At 43.3% G+C, this 22,606-nt stretch overlaps 1 protein-coding gene across 1 annotated transcript; it reads left to right on the top strand.

Moving 5' to 3' along the window:
* Positions 1-1,912: 1,912 nt before the first annotated feature.
* LOC121005159 (oocyte zinc finger protein XlCOF8.4-like) lies at positions 1,913-21,935 on the top strand. The gene is made up of 8 exons (XM_040437727.1): positions 1,913-2,053; positions 11,865-11,982; positions 12,080-12,244; positions 16,817-16,925; positions 17,151-17,230; positions 19,068-19,185; positions 20,372-21,408; positions 21,443-21,935. The coding sequence occupies exons 2-7, from the start codon at positions 11,911-11,913 to the stop codon at positions 21,292-21,294; spliced, it is 1,467 nt and encodes a 488-aa protein (XP_040293661.1). The 5' UTR covers positions 1,913-2,053; positions 11,865-11,910; the 3' UTR covers positions 21,295-21,408; positions 21,443-21,935.
* The last annotated feature ends 671 nt before the right edge of the window (positions 21,936-22,606 follow it).

Below are 22,606 nucleotides of genomic sequence, written 5' to 3'. Positions count from 1 at the left end.
AAACAGATAGCCCCCCCCCCTCAATAACACACAGACTTTCTTCAATAGTAATCGTTCCCCCATTAGTATCATTTCCCTCCATATTGTGCCCAATAATAAACCCTCCACAGTACCCCCAATATTAATAATGCCCCCATAGGACATTAAGGCCCTCCTATAGCGCCCCAAGCAGTAATAAAACCACTCTATGAGCCACCCCATTAAAGCCTCCAGTAGTAATAAAAACCCCATAGTGTCCTCAGTAGTTATAATGCCCCCTGTAGAAGCCCCAATATTTAAACAGCCATGGTAGACTCTTTGGTTATAATGACCCCCTTTAGTGTACCCTGTATTATAATGTCCCCTATAGTGCCAGTACGTATAACGTTCCCCCTGTAGTGCCCTGGCCTGTATTATGTCTCCCTGTAGTGCCTCCAAAATTATAATGTCTCCTGTAGTTGTCTGGCCTGTATTATAATGCCACCATAGTATAATGGTATTCTCACCCCCTTGTAGTGGTAGTAAATATAATGATCTCCTCCAATAGTGCTTCAATAGTATAATTCTCCCCTGCAGCAGTAGTATATATAATGTATATTCTCTCCTTGTAGTATGATGCCCCTTTATATATAATGCTCCCCCTGTATTATAATGCCTCTGATTCTATAATGCTCTCCCCCTGTAGTGTAATGATATATATATATATATATATATATATATATATAATGCTCTCCCCCTCTTGTATAATGCCCCCATATATAATGCTCTCACATCCGCCACCTGATATTTTCCCCAGTAGTGCCATATAAATATATAAAAAAAAAAAAAAAAATAACCAAACACCATAATCTCATTCATCTGAATTATGGCAGAAGCAAGCCTGACATCACTAAAATACTGTGGTAGTTAAGAAATGGTGATATCACCATATTTTAATACCACGGTATATTGTAGATGCCGGTGTATCACTCAACCTTACCTTCACCACTAACCTCTTCAGATCCGAGCAACATACAGTCCTATGTAAAAAAAAAAAAAAAAAAACACCACTCCTGCCTTCAGCCCACCATACACTCCCATAGTCCTAGTCCCATAGTCTCCAATATACAGTCCTATGTATATACCATCACTAACAGCCTTCAGCCCCACCATACACTCCCACAGTCCCAGTCCCATAGTCTCCAATATACAGTCCCATGTATATACCATCACTAACAGCCTTCAGCCCACCATACACTCCCATAGTCCTAGTCCCATAGTCTCCAATATACAGTCCTATGTATATACCATCACTAACAGCCTTCAGCCCCACCATACACTCCCACAGTCCCAGTCCCATAGTCTCCAATATACAGTCCCATGTATATACCATCACTAACAGCCTTCAGCCCACCATACACTCCCATAGTCCTAGTCCCATAGTCTCCAATATACAGTCCCATGTATATACCATCACTAACAGCCTTCAGCCCCTTCCAACATACAGTCTCATGTAAAAAGTATCACCCACCACCTTCAGCCCCCATAAAATACAGTCCCATGTAAAAATCATCCTTCCCCTCCAATTTAAAAATCACTCCCCCACTCTCAGCCCCTCCAAAATACAGTCCCATGTAAAAGCATCACTACCCTCCCTTCAGCCACCTGCCCCAAGCGAAAAAGAAATCATTCTTCCTATCCACTTGCCAACCTCCAGTACCTGCAGCTCTCCACCAACCTGCTCTGAAGGTTGTCAATTGTGAGGCCCCGCCCACTAGCCGATGAGACCCCGCCTCTTCCTCTGATATCATACCTACCAAGAGCAATTCTTTTCTAGTCACTAACTCCGTCCTCACCTCAGCCGCCATTTTCTTGTAGTCTTTGACAGCAGTATGCGGAAGTAGATACCAGTAATAAAAAAAATAAACAGCTGGGTGTATAATATCGTCACGTGGCAGGGAGGAAGGCATCCATCGCAAACTTGTGTTTGGGTCAGAAATACAAGAGGGGCCCAACCCGTAACTGGGTGCAGGTGAGATCGGCCTGGACAGATGATGAATGCAAGGTTCTGAGTCACCTGACTGCAGCTTTATGGGTAATACAGGAGACTGCTTGTCATCGCTGGTGTGGAGGATGGAATCCCCTTGTCACCAAATAGTTAAACTTTATTGACAACGATTTTAGGCTAATTGTGATACTCCTGTGCTGATATTTCATGGGGTTCCTATATTCGTGTTTTGTGGGATCTAAATAGTGGACTTTTCCATGGTCTTATCTAGTGTTTAGTAGGATCCTGTCCCTAAACCAAACCTTCAGGCCCCTTTCTCACGGGGTGAGTTTTCCGCGCGGGTCCAATGTGTAACGTGAACGCATTGCACCCGCACTGAATCCGGACCCATTCACTTCAATGGGGCTGTGCACATGAGCAATGTTTTTCACGCATCACTTGTGCGTTGCGTGAAAATCGCGGCATGTTCTATATTCTGCGTTTTTCACGCAACGCATGCCCCAATAGAAGTGAATGGGGCTGCGTGAAAATCGCAAGCAAGTGCGGATGCAGTACAATTTTCACGCATGGTTGCTAGGAGATGATGAGATGAGCCCCGGGACCCCATTAAAGTCCATTTACTTTATTATTTTCCATTCTAACATGGTTATAATGGAAAATAATAGCATTCTTTAATACAGAATGCTAAGTAAAATGTCCATTAAGGGTTAAAAAAATAAAAATTACTCCCCTCATCCACTTTATCGCGCACCCATTATCGACTTCTTTCTTCTTCTTGCAGGACCTGTAAAAGGACCTGCGCTGACGTCATCGCACTCACCACGCTGTAATCTTTTTATTATTTTTTTAACCCTTAATGGACATTTTACTTAGCATTCTGTATTAACCCCTTCAACCCCGGGCCTGTTTTCACCTTCCTGCCCAGGCCATTTTTTGCAAATCTGAACAGTGTCACTTTATGTGGTGATAACTTTAAAACGCTTTTACTTATACAGGCCATTCTGAGATGGTTTTCTCGTCACATATTGTACTTCATGACACTGGTAAAAATAAGTAAAAAAAAAACATTTTTATTCATAAAAAAAATACCAAATTTGCCAAAAGTTTTGAAAAATTAGCAAATTTCTAAATTTCAATTTCTACTTTTATAATAGATAGTAATACCTTCAAAAATAGTTATTACTTTACATTCCCCATATGCCTACTTCATGTTTGGATTTTGAAAATGACATTTTATTTTTCGGGGACGTTAGAAGGCTTAGAAGTATAGAAGCAAATCTTGAAATTTTTCGGAAAATTTCCAAAACCCACTTTTCAAGGACCAGTTCAGCTCTGAAGTCACTTTGTGAGGCTTACATAATAGAAACCCCCCAAAAATGACCCCATTTTAGAAACTACACCCCTCAAGGTATACAAAACTGATTTTACAAACTTTCTTAACCCTTTAGGTGTTCCACAAGAATTGATGGAAAATGGAGATGAAATTTCATAATTTCACTTTTTTGGCAGATTTTACATTTTAATCCATTTTTTTCCAGCAGCAAAGCAAGGGTTAACAGCCAAATAAAACTCAATATTTATTACCCTGATTCTGCGGTTTACAGAAGCACCCCACATGGGATCGTAAACTGCTGTACGGGCACACGGCAGGGCGCAGAAGGAAAGGAACGCCATATGGTTTTTGGAAGGCAAATTTAGCTGAACTGGTTTTTAGATGCCATGTCCCATTTGAAGCCCCCCTGATGCACCCCTACAGTAGAAACTCAGAAAAGTGACCACATTTTGGAAACTACGGGATAAGGTGCCAGTTTTGTTGGTACTATTTTGGGGTACATATGATTTTTTTATTGCTCTATATTACATTTTTTGTGAGGCAAGGTAACAAAAAAATGAATGTTTTGGCACAGTTTTAATTTTTTATTTTTACAGTGTTTACCTGAGAGATTAGGTCATGTGACTTTTTTATAGAGCAGATCGTTACGCACGTGGCAATACCTAATATGTCTACTTTTTCTTATTTATTTAAGTTTTACACAATAATAGAATTTTTTTAACCGAAATAATGATATTTTAGTGTCTCATAGTCTGAGAGCCATAGCTTTTTTTATTTTTTGACCGATTCTCTTAGGTAGGGTCTCATTTTTTGCGGGATGAGGTGACTGTCTGATTTGTACTATTTTGGGGGGCATACGCCTTTTTGATCACTTGCTTTTGCAATATTTGTGATGTAATGTGACAAAAATTGCTTTTTTTTTTGCAGTTATTATTATTTTTTTTTACGGCGTTCATCTGAGTGGTTAGGTCATGTGATATTTGTATAGAGCTGTTTGTTACGGACGTGGCGATACCTAGTATGTATACTTTTTTCACTTTAGCACAATAATAGCAGTTTTGAAGCAAAAAATAATCATATTTTAGTGTCTCCATAGTCTGAGAGCCATAGCTTTTTTTTATTTTTAGACCGATTCTCTTAGGTAGGGTCTAATTTTTTGCGGGATGAGGTGACGGTCTGATTGGTACTATTTTGGGGGGCATACACCTTTTTGATCACTTGCTGTTGCAATATTTGTGATGTAATGTGACAAAAATTGCTTTTTTTTTTATTTTTTTTTTTACGGTATTCACCTGAGTGGTTAGGTCATGTGATATTTTTATAGAGCTGTTTGTTACGGACGTGGTGATACCTAATATGTATATTTTTTTTAATGTATTTCACTTTAGCACAATAATAGCAGTTTTGAAACAAAAAAAATGATGTTTTAGTGTCTCCATGTTCTGAGAGCTATAGTTTTTTATTTTTTGGGTGATTGTCTTAGGTAGGGGCTCATTTTTTGTGGGATGAGGTGACGGTTTTATTGATACCATTTTGGGGGGCATATGCCTTTTTGATCGCTTGGTGTTGCACTTTTTGTGATGTAAGGTGCCAAAAATTGCTTTTTTTTTACAGTTTTTTTTTTTTAATGGTGTTTATCCTGACAGGGTGGATCAGGTGATATATTTATAGAGCCGGTCATTACGGACGCGGCGATACCTAATAGTTGTCTGGGTTTTGTTTTTTTATTATAAAATAAGGGGAAAGGGGCATTTTTATTCTTTTTTTACTTTTATTAATTTTATTAATTTTATTAAAAACACATTTTTTTCACTTTACTTTATGACATTCACTTTTGGGGGTCTGATCCCCTCTGCAATGCATTACAATACATCTGTATTGTAATGCATTGCCTGTTAGTGTATGACACTGAGTCATACACTAACAGGTTGCCTAGGAGACCCAGCCTGGAGGCTGGATCTCCACGGCTCCCGTAGAAGGCAGTTCCCGATGCCGTGCAAGGCATTGGGCAGCCTCTGCACGGCATCGGGCTGCCGTGTGTCGCATCGGGTCCCCGCTACAGCAGTGCGGCGACTCAATGCGATCGTTCACCTGACACAAACCTCTTCCGAAAGTGCATAAATCCCTGGACAAGCCTCCGGGTCGCCCCATTGTCGCAGCCACGGATTCAGTCCTATCTCCCCCTGCAATATTTCTGGACAAAGTGTTGACTCCTCTTACCAAAAAGGCCCCTTCCTACCTTAGGGACACACAACATTTTCTGGAGACAGTACGAGAAATTGAGCTGTCACATGATTGCATCCTGGTCACTCTAGACGTCTGCAGCTTATATACGAGCATAACTCATGAAAAAGGTCTGGAATCTGTCCAGGTGTTATTAGATGACAGCCTGTACACGGCACAAGAAAAAAAGTTTTTTCTTTCTTTACTGTCCATTGTCTTACGTCGCAACTACTTTTTATTTCAGGACACTTTTTTCCAGCAGCGGTGTGGGACCGCGATGGGGTCCAATGCTGCACCGCCATACGCAAACTGTTATATGGCACACTTTGAGAGAGAATATATTTACCCAAGTGAGCTATATCAGAATCATTGCATATTTTGGAAACGTTTCATAGATGATGTTTTTTGCGTATGGCGGTGCAGCATTGAGACCCTGATGACCTTTGTGGACTACATCAACAATGTAAGACCAGAGCTGAAATTTACCCTGCACCAAGATTCACAACGTGTCTCCTTCCTCGACACATGGGTGATTAGGGGAATTGACAACAGGATTACCACTGACTTATATGTCAAGAAAACTGACAGAAATAGTCTCTTGTCATTCCATAGTAATCACCCATCAACTGTAAAAAAATCCTTGCCATACTCACAATATAGAAGAGTGGCGAATATTGTTATGGATCAGGACACACGTGATCTTAGGTTACGGGAAATGACTCTGTCTATTACATGAACAGCGAGATAAAATAGGAAATCCCACAGAGTCATTAGAAAAGAAAGACAAAGGACAGAGAATACCACTAGTTGTAAAATACCATCCTTGGATGGACCGAGTCAAGGCTGTCATCTATAAAAACTGGAATATTTTACAAAAATCATACCCCACAATTCAGGAATTTAGGGACCGCCCCATGATGTGCTATAAGCGGAATAAAAACATTAGAGACATGATTGTCCGGGCGGACGTAGGAAGTGACAGGATGCTTCAGCGACAGCTCACTTTCTCTACAGTTAGGAAGGGAACATTTCCCTGCCTTAACTGTATTCATTGCTCTAATGTGATTAAAGGCTCCAACATAGCACACCCACAGACAGGACAACAAATCCCCATTCGGGGTCATTTCACATGCGACAGCAGTTTCGTGATTTATTTACTTAAATGTCCCTGTGGGTTGTGCTATGTTGGAGAGACGACAATGCGTATGAAGGACCGGGTAGCAAAACATAAGTCTACAATTAGGAAAGAAAACACCTTGCTACCTATTCCCCAGCATTTCAAAGAAAAAAATCACCGCATCTCACAATTGCGTTTTCAAATTTTAGAAGAAGTGACCTTACCTCGACGTGGAGGAAATCGGATCCAGATGCTCCACCAGCGTGAAGCATATTGGATCCATCGACTTGAGACGCTTGCCCCCAAAGGCCTCAATAAGGAATACTCACTGAGTAGTTTCCTCTGATTCAATGTGTGGAACGGATAATTGTGGATTGTTACTTTGTATTTATGCATGCTGTTGTTCTGTAACCAAATGTTGATATCTCAGTTCTCTGAAACATGTTTGAACATAGCATGGATCTCTCAATACTGCACCCCAATCTATCTTCTGTGAGATCCAACATTTTTTGGATCGGTGACGTAGCAATATTGTGTCATGTGACAAATCATGTGACCGGGATTGTTACTTCCGTGATCATATGATCTTCTACATGATGAGGAGACGGTTTAATTCTAATGTATCGGTACTTATAAATTGTTGAAATCAGATGTATAAAGGATCAAAAATTGTTCTGATAGATAATAGTACATGGGTTAGATACATGTCTTACCGTACTCCACTCATGGCTAGATTGAGTTTTGTTTGGACTGGTTGCGTAGCAGTATGACGCTCTGGCCCCGTGACTGGTCACATGGCTGGGGGCGGTTTAGTCCGCCCCCGACCATGTGATCACTTACGTGGCTAGGAGGCGGGTTATTTGAATTGTATTTAAATGGTGCCATTTGTATATTGTTTTGAGCTGTTATCACCTGTACTTTGATAAAGACACAGATTAGTGTCGAAACGCGCGTCACATATGGGTGACGAATAAAGAAAGCTTTTTCTTCATCATTGGAATTACGGAGTGCTGGTCTTTCTATTACAAACCTCTTCTATGTCGCGGTCAGCGCGGAAGGGGTTAATCCACCGGCATCGGCTTTTACAGCGATGCCGGCGGATACAGCAGGCGCCCAGCTAACCACGGACTGCCGGGCCCCTGCAATGATCGGTGCGCGCGCGATCACTATGACGTACTATTACGTCAAATCGCGGGAACTCAGTGGTTCCCATGACGTAACAGTACGTCAAATGTCGGGAAGGGGTTAAATAATGCTATTATTTTCCATTATAACCATGTTATAAAGGAAAATAATAAAATCTACAGAACACCGACCCCAAACCCGAACTTCAGTGAAGAAGTCCGGGGTCGGGTCTGGGTACCAACATTTAGTTTTTTATCACGTGCGTGCAAATCGCATTAAAACTGCCCATGGAGAGCCCGTTACGTCACCAGATCTCCAGATAAAGTCCTTTCCCTGCAAGATTCAGCACAGGGCAAGGGAGAGCATTGCAGCAAGAAATGCTCCGATGCTCATATCAGGGAGGCTGAGTGGGGGTTAGAATGGGATATTTCCGGGTTCAGCTCTGAACCTAAACAACTCCTTAAGTGAGTACCCACTTGTGATCTGCCAAAAAAGGTTAAGGGTGCCCAAAAGCACGTGTGTCTTTTCCCCATTACATAAAGTGTTCTAAATCAATTTAGTGTGTATTATTCCAGTGTGTCAGAAATAAAAACAAATGCAACATTGTAACTAGTCTTCATTAAAAGTGTCCTATTGTGTCTACAGCTCAGATGCAGACTTTCCATGTAAGGTTAGGTGCATATCTCCGCTTAACTGATCCAACAGTGCTCCGGATCCAGCCTAGCCAGATACTGCCATTCACAACTGTACTCCATTGACTATAATGGGATCTGGCCATTTTCCGGCATAAGTAGTGGTTTTTACCCTGACAAAAACGGCATGGAACGATTTTTGTCCGGCCGAAAGGAATAAAAAATGGCTGCATCTCTACCAGATCCCATTATATAACCAACCAAAGAAGTGGGCATCAGTACAATAAACAAGTACAGTACAGACCAAAAGTTTGGACACACCTTCTCATTCAAAGAGTTTTCTTTATTTTCATGACTATGAAGGCATCAAAACTATGAATTAACACATGTGAAATTATATACATAACAAACAAGTGTGAAACAACTGAAAATATGTCATATTCTAGGTTCTTCAAAGTAGCCACCTTTTGCTTTGATTACTGCTTGGCATTCTCTTGATGAGCTTCAAGAGGTAGTCCCCTGAAATGGTCTTCCAACAGTCTTGAAGGAGTTCCCAGAGATGCTTAGCACTTGTTGGCCCTTTTGCCTTCACTCTGCGGTCCAGCTCACCCCAAACCATCTCGATTGGGTTCAGGTCCGGTGACTGTGGAGGCCAGGTCATCTGGCGCAGCACCCCATCACTCTCCTTCATGGTCAAATAGCCCTTACTTTCAAAGTTTTCCCAATTTTTCGGCTGACTGACTGACCTTCATTTCTTAAAGTAATGATGGCCACTCGTTTTTCTTTACTTAGCTGCTTTTTTCTTGCCATAATACAAATTCTAACAGTCTATTCAGTAGGACTATCAGCTGTGTATCCACCTGACGACTCCTCAACTCAACTGATGGTCCCAACCCCATTTATAAGGCAAGAAATCCCACTTATTAAACCTGACAGGGCACACCTGTGAAGTGAAAACCATTTCAGGGGACTACCTCTTGAAGCTCATCAAGAGAATGCCAAGAATGTGCAAAGCAGTAATCAAATCAAAAGGTGGCTACTTTGAAGAACCTAGAATATGACATATTTTCAGTTGTTTCACACTTGTTTGTTATGTATATAATTCCACATGTGTTAATTCATAGTTTTGATGTCTTCATAGTCATGAAAATAAAGAAAACTCTGAATGAAAAGGTGTGTCCTAACTTTGGTCTGTACTGTAGGTACACATACAATATAGTACACTAACCTATTAATAATGCACCAACCATAAATATATAAAAAATATATACACAATTAATAGAGTTCATAAATATAAAAGGGGGAAGCAGCATCCAAGAGACAAATGGACTGCAAGAAGTACAATAATATTAGAATTGACATGCTAGTTGATTTAAAGCAATCCCATATTTTCAAAATTATATACTAGTATAACACACATCTAAGGATTATTATCAATTATATAGTCCATATATGGTAGTAAAGAATATACCTAAGATGTATATATAAAAGCATGCACAAAAATGTTCACATGATAAATACAGATTGTACCGACTGCAGACTGGCAGACCTTCCAACTCGTTGGCCTCTTCAGGGGCACCCCGAAGACTACAAACAAATCTAGTGTAGTCATATTTGCTCTTACTTACCTACCAAATGCTAGTGAAAACAGATGGGATTTGGTTAGGACAACAGAATCCGATTTCAAAAGGTCTGTTAAAGGGGGTGATCACTATTTACTACTAGCTGAACATAGTGAAATAAGCATTATTAAACCATCAATGCTGATCTTCACTGGTTTAATGGGGTTTGCTGATGGAGGGTTCCATCCCTCAGCGGCCTCCATTCACTTACCTTGGGGACGGACAGCGCATGCGCTAGTCCCCTGTCTGTACCTAGTGTAAGTGATTGGAGGCTGCTGTCGGATGGGACTCTCCATCAGCGGCTATTTTGAGAGTGCAGCTCTGGGAGTCAGGTGAGCAGACCTGCATGTAAACCTGAATTAGTTATATTTAGTAGGGATCGACCGATATTGATTTTTTAGGACCGATACCGATAATTTGTGAACTTTCAGGCCGATAGCCGATAATTTATACCGATATTCTGGGAATTTTCATTTTTGAAAAAAAAAAAAATTCCTACACAAATCTGCTGAAAATTAATATGTTTATTGTTAATGTGTATTTTTTTTGTTTATTGTTAATGTGTATTTTTTTTTTACTAACTTTTAGCCCCCTTAGGGACTAGAACCCTTGTCCTATTCCCCCTGATAGAGCTCTATCAGGGTGAATAGGATCTCACACTGTCCCTGCTGCTCTGTGCATAGTGCACACAGCAGCAAGGAGCTGAACATGGCAGGCAGGGCTTCAATAGCGTCCTGGCTGCAATGGTAACCGATCGGAGCCCCAGGCTTACACTGCTGGGGCTCCGATCGGAGGAGCAGGGGAGAGGGGACCCTGTGGCCACTGCCACCAATGAGTAATACTGGGTGGGGGGGCGCACTGCGCCACCAATGTTTTTACTATTGGCCGGGATTGGGGTGGGGGGCGCACTGCGCCACCAATGATTAATACTGGGGGGCTTGGGGGGGCGCACTGCGCCACCAATGAAGATAAGTCTCTCAATCATTCATATACAGGAGGCGGGAGCTGGCTGCAGAATCACATAGCCGGCTCCCGACCTCTATGAGCGGTAGCTGCGATCCGCGGCACCTGAGGAGTTAACTACCGCGGGTCGCAGCTATCGCTCATAGAGGTCGGGAGCCGGCTATGTGATTCTGCAGCCAGCTCCCGCCTCCTGTATATGAATGAATGAAAGGCTTATCTTCATTGGTGGCGCAGCGGCCACAGCCCCTCCCCTCCTCTTGTCTTCTCTTCTGTCATTGGCGGCAGCAGCAGCACAGGGGGAGGAGACACTGCTTCCTTCTCCCCTGTGCTGCGGAGGGAACACAGAACGCGCTGAGAGCAGCGCGTTCTGTGTTCCCAATACGTTATCGGTATATCGGCAAAATAGATGCCGATACCGATAACGTTCAAAAACCTCAATATCGGCCGATAATATCGGCCAAACCGATAATCGGTCGATCCCTAATATTTAGACATTGGTGATGATGGTTTAATCATGCTTATAACTAGCTGCATGCATGTTCTGTTCCCAGCACGTGTGCAGCTAGTAATATATAGTGGCCAGCCAAAAAATAGAAATCAAAAGCTCTATATAGGAGCTGTGCACAAAAATGAAAGAATAGTCTTTATCAGGTCTATATGCAAAGCTGCATCATGTTTCTCATTGGCTACCAGGCTTTTACTTTTGGTCCTGGTCACAGCTCTTGAATACGTGTGAAATCTAGGTTGGATCGCGAAGTCTTTTCAGGTCATACAGATTTGACTGTTGGAGATTAACCAAATCTATTTACTGTGTAACTGCATTGTATCACGGCGTGGGTCAGAGCGCTTCTTGTAAATAAATCTGTTTCCATTCTGCTGACAGGTGACCACCTCCTCCAGGATCACTGTCCATTGTTAAAGTCCCGAGGATGGACAAGAGTCACATGATTAGAACGATATTGAATCTCACAGTGGATATAATCTATTTGTTGACTGGAGAGGTGAGGGATTCATCTCTATATTAATAAGTTGAGGCCCTAAAACTATTGACTATTGCACTCCCATGACGGCTTTTCCTTTTTTCGCTTTAATGCACAGGAATATTGTGTTGTACAACAGCAATCTGGTGAGCGACTGTTTCCCAGCAGTAATGCTCATATGTTATTACGATGGAACAGGACCCAGAGACCAAACCAAGATAAAAACAATGAACAAGAGATCTTGGAGCTCACCAACAAGATTATTCAGCTGCTGACTGGAGAGGTAACACAGTAACACCTAGGGATTGTCTGGATTATAGTATAGTACAATTGTATGGGTTAGGCTAGTCTCACACTATCGTTAAACATCTCTGGTAGGATGTCTGGATGCCAACTGACACCGACTCATAGCAGTTTTCGTCTGCCCAATTCTCTGCATATTTGCTGGGTCCCCATTATAGTGAATGGGGCTGAACGGCGATGCAGTAACTTGCCTGCCGGATCTAGTGTGAAACTAGCCTTAGTAGAAAAGTCAAACTGATTGGTGAAGCTCCAGGGAAAAACATTTACCAGGCACATAAGATCACCAGGAGATTTAGAGGTTAAATAATAACCAGTTTATTTGAATAGTCTCATCAAAAGAACATGTTTCGGGTCTAATGCTGCCTTTTTCTCAGGGTTTCTTATAAATCCCTTTTAGTAAGACTTAATGGCTATGTACACCTTTGGAGTCAAATTTTTTCAAATTACTTTCACTTTGTGCCCTCATCTAATTACCCTTATTTCAAAACTACTGAGAGGTCATCAGCACTTATTTAAAGAGGACCCTTCACCAGGATACATGTATTGAAATAGTTATATTACCTTACAGTGCGGCCCCCAGTCTTTCCGCTTTTTATTTTTTTCAAAGGACCCCCCCTTTCGTCCGCTGTGGTCCCCATTTGTTTTGGCGCCTCATATGCTAATGAGGTGATTCGGTTCAACTAGGCGGTGACTTGAATTTCTCCTGGGCGCGGTTATCTTCTCCCTGGCTGCGAGCGCATCCAATCAGAGTGCCCCGCTCTTAGCCAGGAAGAAGGAGCTCAAGTTCTCGCGAGAATCGCAGCTCCTTCTCCCGCGGGAACTTGAGCTCCTTCTCCCTCGCTAAGAGCGGGGCGCTCTGATTGGATGCACTCGGAGAAGATAACCGCGCCCACGACAAATTCAAGTCCCCGCCCAGTTGAACCAAATTGCCTCATTAGCATATGAGGCGCCAAAACAAATGGGGACCACAGCGGACGAAAGGGGGGGTCCTTTGAAAAAAATAAAAAGCGGAAAGACTGGGGGCCGCACTGTAAGGTAATATAACTATTTCAATACATGTATCCTATTAAACTATTGAAATAGTTTTATTACCTTACAGTGCGGCCCCCCCAGTGATGTCTTTCCGCTTTTTTTTTTTCTCAAAGGAGCCCCCCCTTTCGTCCGCTGTGGTCCCCGTTTGTTTTGGTGCCTCATATGCTAATGAGGTGATTCGGTTCAACTGGGCGGGGACTTGAATTTGTCCTGGGAGCGGTTATCTTCTCCGAATGCATCCAATTAGAGTGCCCCGCTCTTAGCCAGGGAGAAGGAGCTCAAGTTCTTGCGGGTGAAGGAGCTGCGATTCTCGTGAGAACTTGAGCTCCTTCTCCCTGGCTAAGAGCGGGGCGCTCTGATAGGATGCGCTCGCAGCCAGGGAGGAGAAATTCAAGTCACCGCCTAGTTGAACCGAATCGCCTCATTAGCATATGAGGCGCCAAAACAAACGGGGACCACAGCAGACGAAAGGGGGGGGGGGGGGGCGCACTGTAAGGTAATATAACTATTTCAATACATGTATCCTGGTAAAAGGTCCTCTTTAAGCCACATTCTTATCAGTAAGATAAGGATTGAGCTATAATGAGTGTTTATAATGTGAGAGAACACAGATAAGAAGTCTGTCTGCTCCTCAGATGACGGAAAGGACAAAAAATCCACAGGCAGCTAGTAGAGCATGTCAGCTCTGTACACAGGATTTCATATTGTTAATAAAGACCAATTGAAAAAAAATATTTTTAGCTTAAAGGCAGTGGCGTAACTACCGGGGAAGCAGGGGCCCAGGCTGCCAAGGGGGCCCGGCGCCCCGGCAGCGTGTGTGACAGTTAATTTTCAAGTTAGTTAAATATCGATTCTTGTCTTAATGGTCAGGGCCCCTTCACAGTAGCAGCGGCTGACCAGGCCCCCTCGCTAATGTGATCTAATCTTACTGTCTCCTGATGTGTCTGGGATCCGAACCCACAACCTCCAATGTATCAGTGTATCAGAGGCAAAGCACTTACCCACACAGCCATAAAGGCTGCATTGCAACTGATTGAAAAAAATATGAGACTTCTACTGTTATAGCTGGCTAAGTGTACATCTATACACATGACAGCTTCCCCAACACACCCAGCACTGCTATATCTGTATATGACAGCTGTCCCAGCACTGCTATATCTCTATATATGAGCAGCTGTCATGTGTATAGATGTACACTTAGCCAGCTATAACAGTAGAAGTCTCATATTTTTTCAGTCAGCAGCAAGGCAGCTCTTATGGTCTTGTGGTTAAGTGCTTTGCCTCTGATACAGAAGGTCGTGGGTTTGAATCCCAGCAGAAACTTTTCTGAAATACAAGCACTGACTCCATATATGGACATACAGGGCGGGACACAGGAAGAGGCTGCATCGCATCGCTGACATGGATGTAAGTAGAAGTGTTTATTTTTTTTTTTTTAATACCCGACTGTTACTGCCATGGGGGGAGCGGGAGGCACTTGATACTGGCACATGGGGGAAGGGGGGTTGGCACCTGATACTGGCACCTGGGGGGGGTTGGCACCTGATACTGGCACCTGGGGGGGGTTTGGCACCTGATACTGGCACATGGGGGGGGAGAGGCACTTGATACTGGCACTTTTTTTGTGGGGGGGGAGATGGCACTATGATACTGGGACATGGGGGGGGAGGAGAGAGGCACTTGATACTGACACCTGGGGGGGGAGGGGGGGTTGGCACCTGATACTGGCACATGGGGGGGAGAGGCACCTGATACTGGCACCTGGGGGGGAGGGGGGTTGGCACCTGATACTGGCACATGGGGGGGGAGAGAGGCACCTGATACTGGCACATGGGGGGGGAGAGGGGTTGGCACATGATACTGGCACATGGGGGGGGAGAGAGGCACTTGATACTGGCACTTTTTTTGTGGGGGGGGAGATGGCACTATGATACTGGGACATGGGGGGGAGAGAGGCACTTGATACTGGCATGTGGGGGTGGTTTGGCACTGATACTGGCACATGGGGGGTGGGAAGGAGAGAAGCACTTGATACTGGCACATTGGGGGGGGGAGATGGCACTATGATACTGGGACATGTGGGGGGGAGGAGAGAGGCACTTGATACTGGCACATGATGGGGGGCATCTATGGGGACACTTACTGGCACATTATTGGGGGGCATTATGGGGGACACTAGGCCGGCAGCCAACCCACTGAGGGGCATCTACTGGAGCACTATATATGGGGCATTTTATACTGGTACATTATGGGGGGCACTAGCAGGAAGGGGGGAGAGGAGCACTATGGGGGAATTTACTGGGGGCACTATATAGGGGTATTTTATATTGGGACATTATGGGGGCACTATGGGGACATTAGCTTAACTGGGGGCATTACAAGGGGGTATTTTTGCACTGTCACATTATAAGGAGAATTATTACTACTGGGGGGGGGCATTATAGTGGGCTTTATTACTGCCCCATGGTATGACCGCCGAGTAGCAGCACCAGCCTCTCCCTGCTCTGCTATCCCTCTGCCCCTTCTGCAAATCCTTATTATGAAATCTTTCTCATTAGGATAAAGCACAACATCAGCTCCGCCGAGCCCCCGGCCAAGTGTTGAAGTGGTGTCCGAGATCCCCAAGGGTCAAGTAACTGTAAGTTTTCATATGAAATATGTTTATGTTATACACATATAGCATCCACTGTGCCACACAATATACAGTATACCGCTACACTGTGCCAAAGGAGTGGGGTTTACACAGGAGGAGGGAGGTGCGAAGCGCGCTGGAGGGGCCCTTACAAATATTTGCTGTGGGGCCCAGTCACTTCTAGTTACGCCCCTGCTTAAAGGGGTTGTCCGAGTTCAGAGCTGAACCGGACATAACCTTATTTTCACCCAGGCAGCCCCCCTGAGGCTAGCATTGGAGCATGAGATGCTAAATCGTGCAGGGCAAGGTCTCTTTTGTTTTCAATAACACACTGCCGGGCAGTGTGACGTCACCGGCAGTGTGTTCGGTGACGACACCTGCTCTGATGGGCAGGCTATAGTGCTGCCCTAGCTGCTTTACTGGCTAGGGCAGCGCTAAATCCCGCCCATCAGTGCCGGTGATGTCACCGGGCTTCCTGGCAGCCCCATGGAGAGCCCCGGTACTTCACCTGATCTCCAAAAAATGCCTTTGCCCTGCACGATGTAGCGCAGGGCAAAGGAGAGCATCAGAGCATGAACTGCTCCGATGCTCAAGTCAGGGGGGCTGCCGGGGTGAAAATGGAGGTATGTCAGGGTTCAGCTCTGAACCCGGACAACCCCTTTAAAATAAGTATAATGCAATAATAAAAAAACATTTCCCCCAAAGGAGTACATAGCCTTTAAATCACCTTCATCTGTACTGTATAATATGGCATTACAGTTGTCTCTACATTCTCAGCATCTCACAATTATATTCAGGTCAACTTTGTGGGTTTCTTTATTTATATCTCAGAGCTCTGGTAATTTTACTGAGTAAACTTACTAAGTTTCTTGGTTGCATGCTGCGTAGGGTGAAGACTTAATTGACATTAAGGTTGAAGTTACAGAGAAAGAAGAAATATTGGGAAGTTGTGGTCAGAAGTTTGAGGAGGAGGGAATACCACTCATTATCAAAACAGGTGAAGGATTCATTGTTTCCCTGTTCAATCCCCAAATCACATTGCACTGAAGTACTTCTGTCTGTTGTGAGTGAGTAAACTGTCTAGTAACCTATAAAAGACATACTAGGTTTCCAGAACATATAGAAGATAGTATGATTGGATTTGTAACCTGTAGAGATCACATAAGATGTGATCCACAAAGATGTATGTAATGTATTCGGTTATAATCTGTCCTTTCTGCAGATGGATCCCTTAGATGCCCCAGTCCTCTTTATGAACAAGATCTCCCTGGGCAAAATACCAATGTCCCACAGAGTGACAAGGTACGTGGAAATGAACAGGTCGTATTAAGCAAAACTGTAGTAGAAAAATATTGGTTCCTCACAATTTATCCTCTAGAATAGATAAATCTAGAATCTAATGGAATCTATCCTCCTAATTTCCCAACATCTGAAACGTTAGTCCTAGTTTCAAAGTAACAGGACATTGCATAATGGCATAGTATCTGAAAGCTCAGAATTACCATGTAGCAAAAAGAAACAGAAATGTATTGGTGTGAGCTATGAAAGACCTGTACACACATGAACAGCAGCATACATCTATTACAGTTAGACCACTCCATCTCAAATAATGGATGGAAGGGTCTTTCATTTATTGTTTCGGTTTATATCACTGTTTTTCATTTTTTCTAAACCTGAGTTCAACTTGCAGAACATGTTAGTTAGGCTAGTTTCACACTGGCGGTAAATTATTCCAGCAGGCTGTTCCAGCAGAGGAACCTCTTGCCAGAAGACATCATATCTGGCATGGCCAGATACAATGTGACCCCACTGGAGCCCATTGACTATAATGGGACTCGGCAGGGATCTGGCTTGTTTCCAGCATCTGTATTTCTCTTGCCGAATCTCGGCATAACTGCCGTAAACAGGCCGGATCCCCGCCAAGACCCATTATATTCAATGGGGCTTGGCGGTGCTCCGCCCTCTTCTGGCTATGCCGGATAAAATATCTTCCAACAGGCTGTTTTTCTGCTGGAAGAATTTACAGTTAGTGTGAAACTAGCTTTAGGACTACTCAAATAAGCTTTTAAGCAAATGGAGTTGTTAAGTAGGTAGACACAGTAGTGTTCAGTAAAATAAATATATTTAAAGGTCTTCTGTCACCCCCCCCCAAATCTTTTTTCATTTTTGGGCATATTAAAATCCTTATTGTACGACTATTCCCTATATAGGGCTCTTACCTTGTTCTGTGGCTTCGTTTCATTAAAAATCGAGCTTTTAAAATATGCAAATTACTTCACTACCAGCAAGTAGGGCGTCTACTTGCTGGTAGCCGCCGTATCCTCCTTTTAAAAAAACACCCCCTCTTCCAGTTAATTGACAGGGCCAGCGAGCGCTCTCCTCCTCCGGCTGGCCCTGTCTGCAATTCAAATCTCGTGCCTGCGCCTTACGTGTCTTCATTCGGCGCAGGCGCTCTGAGAGAAGGACGCTCGCTTCCTCAGTGTGCCTGCGCCGATGACGTCTTCTCTTTCGGGTTTAGGGTCCATTCACACGTCCGTTGTTTCTTTCCTGATCTGTTCCGTTTTTTGCGGAACAGATCTGGACCAGATCTGGACCCATTCATTTTCAATGGGTCCTGAAAAAAAATCAGACATTGAGCTGTCCGTTTTTTTTCAGGACCCATTGAAAATGAATGGGTCCAGATCTGTTCCGCAAAAAACGGAACAGATCAGGAAAGAAACAACGGACGTGTGAATGGACCCTTAGAGGCAATGTCATCGGCGCAGGCGCACTGATGGAGTGCTGAGGAAGCGAGCGTCCTTCTCTCAGATCGCCTGCGCCGAATGAAGACACGTAAGGCGCAAGCGCGGGATTTGAAATGCTGACAGGGCCAGCCGGAGGAGGAGAGCGCTCGCTGGCCCTGTCAATCAACTGGAGGAGGGGTAAGAGCCCTATATATTGAATAGTCGTACAATAAGGATTTTAATATGCCCAAAAATGAAAAATGAGTTTTGGGGGGTGACAGAAGCCCTTTAAGGCATTTTACACAGGCCCCTGAGAGTTAGGCCAAGTATTTTGCATTGTTGAACCCATGATGAGTAGAATTTTGGAGCTAATATTGGACTTTATTTTTGAGTGTTATTCTGTCTGCTTTATTGAGGATGAATATATGAATGCTACAAATGGTAGAATTTGCCCGAATGGGAATAAGAAAGAGAATTATCAGAGGATTGTCCAACTATGTACAGAGGAGGAAACTCCTGCAGATATCAGTCCAGGTAAGACCTAAATCATCTTCTTATTCTACCAAATGTCTATTCAGAAACCATAAGTTCATATTTTATGCCTATTCTTCTCACATTATATCATTGTGTCCTATTAGCCACGTACTGACTATTTACCTTTTCATTTGGTAAGCTGTATGTGAACTCAGGAGCTTACACCACCCATAATGACATTGATAAGCTACATGTAGCTATAGATTTTGTATGTATTATTAAGTTGTCTTAAAGGGAACCTAAAATCTCTAATATGCAATTTTAGCTGCCCACATTACTTTATTCATGTGCTTATGGGGCTCAGGAGTTAGCTCTTGTGGTATTCTAACTAGTAAATGCACAGAAAATGCACTTTTAATCTTCTTCTCACTGTATTGAAATGAATTGTCTGTCCAATCTGTTCAAGTTACTCCTCCAAGTCAAGGTTTGCCTGCCCCCCTCCTTTAACTTGGATGATAGGTCCTGTGTGGGATCTAATGAGACCTGGTGAAAACGTTCCCTGCCTGATGCAGGGGCGGATGGGGAAACCCTGACTTGGAGGAATAAAACGCCTGCCTCCTTGATTTGAACAGACTCATTTCCATTTCCATGCAGAGAGAAGAAGAGTAAAAGTGCATTGTCAGCACATTGACTAGTTAGAATAGCGCAACAAGAACAGCTTCCAGAGCCCCATAAGCTCATGATTGAGATACTGTAGGCAGTTAAAATTGCATAGCTGAAAGGCGTTGTGCAAGAATAGGGGTTGACAACGCCCTTCTCCAACGCTAGCTCCACACTCTTTCTCCTGCAGGCCTGCAATGCTCCGCCGGACTACCTTTCTGTAAACATCCGGTTTGACATCACCTGCAGTCAATCACTGGTCGTAGCAGTAACCAGCCGGCTCCCCTAACGTCATGACAAATGGTCACTTGACGCAAGGGGATCCATTCTCTGTCACTGGCTACAGCAATGTCAAACCGGATGTTTACAGCAAAGCAGCCCAGCAGAGCATTGTAAGTAGGCAGGAAGAAGAAGGAGCTGGAAGCTAGCTCTGGCAAGCAGGTAAGTAAGCTTCCCTTGACAGGTCCGACCAAGGGTGCAGGGGGGTTTGCCAAAACCTCCCCCGTTCTTGCACAACCCCTTTAAGTAAACTCATTAAATGTAAAATATTTCTATATTCACGTTTTCCTTTCCAACATTCCAACAGATGGATATGACTGCAGAAATGACACCCATGAGGAAAGTCATATGTTACTTTGTACACATACAGTGGAAGATAACATCCTCCAGGGTTCACCTAGCAAAACTGTCACCATCCAAAATACTACACCACCTGGATGTGGAATTTCTTTCTCTAGTGCCACGTATATATCTGAGCAAAAATATATTCCTCTAAGGGACGAATATTCTTTTATAGTTACGTTGCAACAGGACAAAACCGAGGAAGAAAGGCCATTTTCTTGCCCTGAATGTGGAAAAGGATTTACAAAGAAGTCTTCTCTTATTAGACATCAGATAATTCACATGGGAGAGAAGCCATTTTCATGTACCGTTTGTAGTAAATCTTTTGCCCGTAAATCTACCCTAGTTGAACATAAGAAAACTCACACCTGTGAAAAGCCATATTCTTGTTCAGACTGTGGGAAGTGTTTTGTAAGGAAAGCAAATCTTCTAGACCATCAGAGGATGCACACAGGAGAAAGGTTATTTTCATGTCCTGTTTGTGGGAAGTGTTTCACCAACAAGACTATTCTTGTGAGGCACCAGAAAAGTCACACAGGAGAAAAGCCGTTTTCATGCTCTGAGTGTGGGAAATGTTTTGGACATAAATCGGTTCTTGTTAAACACCGGATCGTTCACACTGGTGAAAAACCTTTTCCCTGTTCGGAGTGTGGGAAATGCTTTACACAGAAGGGTAATCTCCTGGAGCATCAGAAGATCCACACAGGGGAAAGGCCATACTTTTGCTCATACTGCGGGAAATATTTTACCAATAAAGCCATTCTTATGAGGCATCAGGTGACGCACTCAAAGCAGAGGCCATTTTCCTGCTCAGAATGTGGCAAATGTTTTATGCACAAGGCGAATCTTGTCAAACACGAGAAAACTCACATGACAGAAACTCTATGAGAAGATCTATAAACGCCTACTATGTGTCATCACAAGTATCCTGTTGTATGTTGTACATTTTTTATACCTAAATTTTAATCCTGTTAATATTAACATGAAAATGACAGAAAAACTCTTAAGGCCAATCATAAAGATTAAAAAAAATTCTAAAAGTCTCCACCGTGCCTCAGCATTAAGCACAATCCATACGCATACATTGTGGGAGTTCTTTAGACAAGTAAAGAGAGGGAAGTAACAGTAGGCTTGATGGGATTCACAGTCTAAGGCTACATGCACACGACCGTATGTGTTTTGCTGTCCGCAAATCTCGGAGCCGTTGTTAGTTTCCATTGTGCTTCCGCATCCGTTCCGTCTTTCCGCAAATTACGTCTGTTGTGTTTCCGTGTGTCTTCCGTTTTTTGGGGTTTTTTGTGGACCGCAAAAAAAACGGAAGGAGGAAATTGTGTGATTTTACTATCCCCACCCAGGATACACGTATATATGCTGGTCATCTGAGTGTTTGGTAGACATTTTCTGCAGTGTTTCCAGTGTACTGAGTTTTGTTGGATTCATTGGCTTTGCTCACATCGTAGTATTGCGGTTTGGGTCTTGGTTTCACCATGGCAGATGACTCTGAGGATGAAGTCCTACTGCACTGGCTTAAATCTAATTTGATACAAGTTAGTGAGAACAATTTAGAGTCAGTTTGGGTTACCGTGCAGCTTGATAATCATAAGGCAACTCGTGTAGGTGTGATATATAGACCACCTAGCCAAGTCAAAGAATTAGATGATCTACTAGTTGAGGAAATAGCTAAAATGACATTGAAGGGGGAAGTTATCATTATGGGAGACTTCAATCTTCCAGATGTAAACTGGAAAACCAAAATAGCTAGTTCTGCCAGGAGTACAGATATTCTAAATTCCCTACTGGGATTATCTCTACAGCAAGTAGTGGAGGAGCCAACCCGGAAGGAGGCCATTTTAGATTTAGTATTCACAAATGGGAATTTGGTATCTGATATTACTGTAGGGGAAAGCTTGGGATCTAGTGATCACCAGTCAGTGTGGTTTACTATAAGTACAGTGACTGAGTCACACCACACAAAAACAAAAGTTTTAGATTTTAGAAAAACAGACTTTTCTAAAATTAGATTAGTGGTATACAAGTCCCTATCAGACTGGAACAGTTTCATTGGAGTCCAGGAGAAATGGGACTACTTAAAAGTGGCACTATTGAAGGCAACAGAAAATTGCATTAGGCTTGTCAGTAAAAGCAAAAAAAGGAAGAGACCACTGTGGTACTCAGCAGAAGTGGCCAAAATCATTAAAAA

Source organism: Bufo bufo, chromosome 6 (assembly GCF_905171765.1).
Source record: "Bufo bufo chromosome 6, aBufBuf1.1, whole genome shotgun sequence".
NCBI classification, from domain to species: Eukaryota; Metazoa; Chordata; class Amphibia; order Anura; family Bufonidae; genus Bufo; species Bufo bufo.
This window is presented reverse-complemented; position numbering and strand designations above follow the sequence as displayed.